Source organism: Cryptomeria japonica, chromosome 3 (assembly GCF_030272615.1).
Source record: "Cryptomeria japonica chromosome 3, Sugi_1.0, whole genome shotgun sequence".
Lineage (NCBI taxonomy): Eukaryota > Viridiplantae > Streptophyta > Pinopsida > Cupressales > Cupressaceae > Cryptomeria > Cryptomeria japonica.
The window spans coordinates 551,712,773-551,720,859 of record NC_081407.1 but is presented as its reverse complement, the minus strand read 5'-3'; the positions used below and the strand labels follow the sequence as shown (position 1 = coordinate 551,720,859).

Genomic DNA, 8,087 nt, shown 5'->3' with positions numbered 1-8,087 from the left:
AAACAAAGAAATGTATCATATATGTATAGCTATAACCAGGCTGTCTGGAATGCTATATATATATAGGCAGTCTAGAATGCTTAATCAAACTATGTAAGTTCAGCTTTATAATTCGAATAAACATCATACCTTTCGATACAACCAAAAGTTTTAAGAGATTTGAAACAAAGAATTTGGAAGGCCAAAATAGCCCTTTTGACCTCTCATAACACCAAATGAATCTAATTGTGATATTGCTTAACATTATTAAAATTCATAACAGACAACCAAGTAAAGAAATTAATATACATGTGTATCTTTCAGGCATTTACTTCATCCCTGACATGACTGACCCTTCTCCATTTACATGCTATCCAAGAATGTCTCTTCTGGGAAACATATAGCAAGAAAAGTTTGCATTGAGATGGTTCACAATAATGTATGGGTTGCATATTGTGAATTAATTTTTTGGAATGACATGTTTCAGCATCAAATGTTCTTCACTCAGAAGAAAAATAGTGTTCACAAGTGTGTTTACCATCACAAGCATCAGGTTCTTTCCCACAAAATTCAATGATATTGTAAGAAAATGACACTTTAGACTTTCTGCGATCTCACAAATATCTGTAAATCTGCAAAGGAAAACTTTAGGCTACATGCTTGGCTGGTCCACGGTCCACCTATCCAACTAGTGTACTTGCTATTTATAACAGCTAAATTATTTAATCCGTCCAAGAACATATAGTTACTCTGTTATAAAAACTTTTACTGTTTATTGACATACATAATTAAGTTGGAATCAAGGAAACTAAAGTTACAACAATTTATAAGGTCATTCTAAATGTCACCAGTCTTATAGCTCATCAGATTGTGGTTCCTCTCCAAAATAGAGCTTTTACTTAGTCTTGATCTTTGGGTGAATAAATTATAATGTACCTATATAATTCCCAGGTTTCAAATTGGAATTAGAAATGCTGCTCTCTCGAATTGATATTGAGCTGTGTATACTGCTGCTTGCCCTCGACTGTGCTTCCACATTTAAAGTCCTCACTACATTCTGAAATCGACGCCTAAAAGTCGGTATTCTTGAAATTAACTTTGCAATCCCCTGTAACCTGTAGGAAAGCATATAAGCAGAAGATCATCAATCTGAAATGGATTTGAGGTCTCCATGCAAAGACAGAAATTAGCCAAATGCACAAAACAATAAATTTTCTTAGAAAAATACCAAAAGTGAAACCAAAGTTTTAGACCATGTTAGCTAAAGATGAAAGAACGAAATGTCAACATGGTCAGATGTAAGACACATAAACAAGTCATATTGACCATGTGGACATACTCCTCTTCAACCTGTCTTGAAACATTGAAAACTGTAGAGAACTGCTCATCGATGCAACCTTCCGCATTTCATCAGAAACTCATTTTGAGGATTAGATTGTCTTTCTTTTACTTGTAATATTTTATTGTGGAAGACCTAAAACAAGGCCTTTCTGAATTACATTTTGCAGAAATATTATATCACTCACATTAACCTGCTGAAGTAATGCTACATAAGATAGACATTATTGATATTAAGTGGTTAATCAGGGTAGTAAACCATTTGTGAAGTAACTGTGGTGACATTGGCATTGCCTGCATGCGGGTGCTGAGCTTGCTGATGCCACAAAATTTGGAAAGATTAGAGGCATATTTTGGGACCCGGGGAATTTTAGAGCATTGAAATACTCTGGCAATGAGATCAGTTGCCATCTGAAATTTTTTGGAGACTTCTTGACAATAGTTCCCACTTTGCAACTATATTAGATTGTATTGTTAAGCTGTCCTGTTAAGAAATAGTTTTTTCCTGTCAAATTCAGATAAGTCCCATTTTTGGCAGCCATGTAAAATTAAATAATTTATTTATTATGTTATATTAAACTATTTAAGGCAGATACAATTTAATTTTTAATTATTTAAATTAAAGTGATATCTGAAATCAAAAATAAAATATTAATAAAGTCACTTATGACTTAAATATTAAAATAAAATGGTTATCAAAAATTATTATAAAAAGGTGGTGAAGGAATTCATTCAATCTTTTGGAAAAATATATTCTATCTGGAGCACTTCTAGAGGAGCTTGTTTTACAGCGTCTGAAAGCCTAAGGACATAAACCCTAGGGATTTCTAAGGAATTGGACAAAAACCCAGTTCCAGTTGGAGGTATCATCCAGATATCTCACATTGTATCTACTTAATATTTCAAATTTGTGAAGTCTCCACAAGGGACAAATTTACAGAATAAAGGTATTTTCACGAATATATTCATTATTCTCCATGGTAAACCTTCACGAATAACTCCTGCCAGAAGTGACCCAGGAATCTGCTGTTCCTATCACTCCATGGTAAACCATGCAATCTGAATACCTCACGAAAGAAAAGATCGGCCACCTGTGCAGCTGAATAAGTAGTCGTGATTGGGAAGAAATGTGCATACTTAGTCAACCGATCAACTACCACATAAATGTTGTCACTACCATGGCTTTAGGCAAGCCCGTGATGAAGTCTATAGACAAGCATTCCCACTTCCTGTCAGGAATAGGAAGCGGTTGAAGTAACCCTGCAGGAAAGTTGTGCTCCTGCTTGTTCTGCTGGCAAACATAACACTCTTTGACATACTGAATAACATCAGACTTAAAACCCTTCCAAGAGAATCTCTCTCGAACCTGCCTATAGGTCTTAAAGTAACCAGAATGTCTAGCCATAGGTGAATCATGGAAAGTCCTCAATACTATGCACTTTACTTCAGAACCTGGGACTAGAAATATCCTCTCTTTGTAAATGATGAGGTCATTCGCAAGAGAGTAACTGTTGTCCTGTACTGTCCCATCAATAATACCAAAGGCCCATGGATTCTTGGCATACTCTGCTATAATCAAGTGTTTCCAATCCTCGGAAATAGCTGCCAAGGAGCTCAAATGGCGATGGCAAGATAAGGCATCAGCAACAATGTTCTGAGTCCCTTTGACATATGAGATGTCAAAATCATAAGACTATAACTTGCCGACCCACTTCTGTTGACACTCATTTAGATCCCGCTGCCCAAGGAAATGCTTCAAACTATTATGATCAGTTTTGACACAAAACTTGCTGCCAACTAAATATTGTCTGAACTTAGCCATTGCATGCATGATAGCCAACATTTCTTTATCATAAATACTATAGCTCCTCTCTGGACCCCTAAGCTTCCTACTCTCATAAGCTATAGGATGACGATCCTGCATAATCACTGCACCAATACCCTCTCCACATGCATCACAATGAAAGCTCAAAAGGTTTGGTGAAATCAAGTAAAGCAAGAACTGGACATGTAGTCATCAATTGCTTGAACTTCTCAAAACACTCATGTGCTAGAAGTGTCCAAACAAATGCACCCTTCTTTGTCAAATCAGTAAGTGGTGCGGCATGCCGTGAAAAACCACTAACAAACCGACGGTAGAAGGCACATAAACCAACAAATCCCCTGAGTTGAGTCAAGGTCTCAGGCATAGGCCAATCAACAATGGCACAAACCTTATCAAGATCCATGTGAGCTCCCTCTTTGTTGATAATGTGACCCAAAAACAAAAGTTCTGCCATTCCCAATGCACACTTGGACTCCTTGGCGTAAAAGGACTCCCTATCAAGTATGTCTAAAACAGTATCCAAGTAAACCAGGTGCTCCTCTCAAGTTCTACTGTAAACCAAAATGTCATCAAAGAACACCAGAACAAATCTCCTCAACTGAGACTGGAAGACCATGTTCATAGTGAACTGAAAGGTGGTTGGTGCGTTGGTTAACCCAAAAGGCATAACCAAAAACTCATAGTGTCCACAATGACATCTGAATGCAGTCTTCTCAATATCCTGCTCCCTGACACTGATCTGATGATAACCTGTCCTCAAGTCAATCTTAGAGAAATAACAAGCTCCGTGGAGCTCATCTAACAACGCATCGATGCGAAGAATGGGATACCTATTCTTTATAGTCCTTCTATTCACATTCGATAATCAATGCACATTCTAAGTGTCATCTTTCTTCTTCACCAAAACAATTGATAAAGCGAAAGGAGACTTACTCGACCTTATGTCTCCCATTGCTAGAAGTTCTTTGATGGTTTTCTCAATTTCATCTTTCAACCGCTTGAGGTGCCAGTAAGGTGCAATCATGATGGGTTTGGTGGCCTCTTCAAGCTCAATAGTGTGCTCTATGCCTATATCAGGAGGCCTACCAAGAGGTATGTCACTAAACACCTTTGTATGCTTAATTAACTCTAAGCTCCTGAATATCGGAATGGTAAAGTGTTTTATGCTGCTCTTCAGAAGTAGACATTAGTTTACACTCTGTTGCCCAATCCACCATGTCATGTCTGATAAGTCTCTCCATTCTTTTAAGAGTGATTAATTTTAAGTTGTTGGCCTTGATAGCTTTAAGAACATGATTAGTCCCATCAACCTTGAATTTCATGTCCATATCTCTAAGGTTGAGTGTAAATTCACCTATTACATAAAGCCACGTCATGCCAAGGACCACATCCATGTTTCCCATGTTAACCACATAAAAGTCAGCTTTGAATTCATAATTAGAGTTTCATGGGTAAATCTGAAATCATTCTATCACAAGTCAGCACATTAACATCAGCAAATTTCACCCTTATGCCTTCAAACTCTTGAGTTTGAATCCCACGTTTCTCCACCAACCGTGCATCTATGAAGTTATGAGTTGCACCTGTATCAAGTAGAGAGATGACTCTTTGACCAGCCAAGAGTCCACGCAACCTAAAAGAACCTTCTCCTTGCATGCTAGACATATGAGCTTCCCGTAAATCAAATTCTATTTCATTTTCAACTCCCTTCTCTGAATTTTCAGTCTCTAAATCATCTTGATCAGCTTGCTGGCCTGTGTTATCAGTCATGTTTTCTCCCTCATAAAACCACTCCATATTCCTATTTTGACCCTTAGGCTTGAGGGGACAATCATGGTTTTGATCATAAGGGCCCTTACAATGTAAACACGGCTTCCTTTATGCAAATCGTTAAGTGTTTCCCTGTCCAAAGGTGCTGCAAACTTCTTCCCTTGATCCACATTTTCTGATTTCCTTGGATCAGACTTGTTGTCATTAAATGATGAGGACTGTTTGGAGTTGATTGGAGTGAACTTACTACGAGGAGCGGTAAGTTCCATGCTACATGCCTTCCTCGTTCCATGCTACGTGCCTTCCTCGTGGCTTCTTGCAAGGTAGGGGGATCAAAAGCCTTAATCCAACCCTTCATAGGCTCATAAAGACCTTCAGCAAAAAGAATGACCAGCCTTCTCTTTGAGATGTTAGTTACCATAACTAAAAGCTTCTGAAATTCACTAATGTAAGATTCCAAGCTGCCCATTTGACTTAGCTGGGCTAGATCCCTAAAATACAACTCTGGATCTCTTTTATCAAAACGCTCAACCAATCTGTCAGTGAATTCTTGGTATGTAGTAATAAGGTCATGATGCAAAGTCACCATCCCATGGTGCCACCAATCATGGGCCACCCCATCCAAATGCAAAGTTGCAAACTTAATAGCATCTTCTTCTGACATAGGACGTAGGGTCAAGAAGGTATCCAACTTGCTAATCCAAGCTCTGGCTGTAACTCTACTGCTGCCATCAAAAGTAAAAAGTGTGAGCTTGTTGATTGCATATTTGAGATCATTAGTTTTGTTCCAAGGTTTCTGATTATTCCAATTCCTGTTATGATCTCTCTTCTGACTAATATATCTGTCAAAGTTAAGGTGATCCTTAACTCTCTATGGTAATCTATCCCACTCATCATGCATTGCCATGATATTGTCACCAAAAACCATGTCATCTCCAGCTTCGGAATCAACCTCATCTTCAGGTTCAGCTCTAACAAAAGTGGGGCGTGTGGGTCTGTCATATGTGCGTGTGTTAGTCACACGAGCTCTAGAATGACCAGCAATACTGCCATTCTCTTCTTGATTCTGATCATTACCTTTAGGTATTGAAAGTTGTTGCATGGCGGTAGTCAGCTGTTGCAACACTATTGCTACTTGTTCCTCTCCAAATGCTATACCTCTCATGACCTCCCTTGCCTCGTTTTCATCATTTTGTGTAGTGTTTCTGGTGGCTTCTTCATTCTTGTCACCCATATTTTCAATTCGGTTCTGATCAAATTGAAATCGATTTCCCTGTGAACCGAATCTCCTGCGGGTATAATACCTGTGATGCCCAAACTGTTGGTGATGCATATAAAATCCCCTAACCCTCCAAGATGGCAAGATCAGAGCTCTGATACCACTGTGATGAACCCTTGCTAGTTTAATTCTTCAACCTGTTGTAATTTATTATTTTTTCTCTGTGTTTTGATTATTAGAGATGGTCTTTCAGAAATAGACAGAAGTTGCAGAAGGGTTTCTTTAATTCTCAACACACATTGAAAGAATACATGAAATTAATCAACTGAAACAATAAACTGGAGAATTTAGAAGCATACCCGTAGGTCCTTAGCCGATTTATTAAATTAAAAGGATTCAATCAGCAACTTACAAAATTCTGATTTTTTCTTCTGAAAACTATTCAAATCTGCTCTTATTTAATACTAAGACGCCCAAACAGTGGGAAGATGGTGCCAATAAATGAGCAAGCTGTGTGTTTGGGAAAAGAAGCCTCCAAACCATAGAAAAATTAACAGCAAATAGGAAACCTACAACAAATCTGCCCTGTAAGAAGCCAAATCTGCCCCAATTTGAATCAATTTGACTTCTGAATGAAGCCAACCACAACTGCAACAATTCAACTAATCTTTCACAGTTTCACCATTACCATGCACTGAAGAATAAATGTTCTCCAATGAAGAATCTAGTCTCAAACCCTCAAGCTCCAAAACCCAGAGAGGAATGAGATATCAAGTAATCAACAACTAATGAATTTGATTTCTCAAGGGGGCGGCTTTATGCAAAAACCCACGATTTTTATTTAGGGTTACTTTTAGGGTTATAGAAAATCTCATAAGTGTCAAAACACTTTTAATTTGGGGGCTCAACTATAGAGAAAAATAAAAGTCACTTAAATAAATTTAAGTGAAATATTTTATTAAAAAGTCAATGTGACTTTATAATAAACGTCATTAATTAAATATAGCCTGTAATTCACTGAAAAATTAATATCTATCTCAATATGACTCCAAAAGATGAATCGTCAAAAGCTAGAGATAAAGCTCCCAAAACCCATGTGACCAGGGGCCTGTCTAAATATAGCCAACTTCCCCTCTATAAATAGCCAAAATGCTATAAATAGCAAATCCCTCAAATGGAGTCAGAAACTGCTCAAACGAAGCCTGAACTGAACCCAACACTGAACTGTCTCCATGACCCTCTGTCCATACCCTGTTAGCCTACGAGGGTCCAGGAAATAAGCTAACTCATCAACTCTCAAGCCATGACTAGAATGGGGACATCACATCTGCCAAGGAAGAAACAATAATACGGCACAAAGAGCTTACTTTAAGCAACCACTTTGCATTGCAAGATGAAATTTTCTTCAATTCTCCATTGGGTAAGAGCTTATGTTCACAAAAATAATATCTTCTCTAGGATGTCTCCTAAAATAGAAAAGAGATAATGCTTTTAATAAATAAAAAATTCCTAAAATCTATACAAAAACAGAGACTGATATTATACTTTGTTTTTCTCATTTACATGAATATTGAATACACTAGGAGAGATTGGTTTTATAGAGTATATGAAAACTAATTAGAAACAAAGCACCGTGGACCTATTTTTATTTAACCAAAGTCAATTAGAAAATAGCAAATCATTCCACAAACTCACATATAATTCAGAAGATAATACACACAGTTCAATAGGCTGCAGTGATATAATTTCATTTATGATGACACTGCTAAATTTTTATTGGCTTTAGTTCAAAAATACAATAATTAAATTTGTGACATTCTGAGGAACACTGGATAGAACACATCTTGATTGACCCACATTTGATTCAGGAGGAATGTCAGCCAACTAGAGGGGGAAAAAATTATAACAGTTGACAAAATTTATATTCTTATTAGAAAAGGATACCACAATCCTCTT

The 8,087-nt window shown here is 37.3% G+C and overlaps 1 protein-coding gene across 2 annotated transcripts in view; it reads right to left on the bottom strand.

Moving 5' to 3' along the window:
- Positions 1-216: 216 nt before the first annotated feature.
- The window catches only part of LOC131029885 (uncharacterized membrane protein At3g27390), a 74,752-nt gene continuing 66,881 nt past the window's right edge, over positions 217-8,087 (bottom strand). For both annotated transcript variants that reach the window (XM_057960541.2, XM_057960540.2), the window contains exon 10: positions 217-1,094. In XM_057960541.2, the coding sequence (XP_057816524.1) occupies positions 905-1,094 (190 nt within the window). In that variant the 3' untranslated portion in view covers positions 217-904. The remainder of the gene's footprint in view (positions 1,095-8,087) is intronic.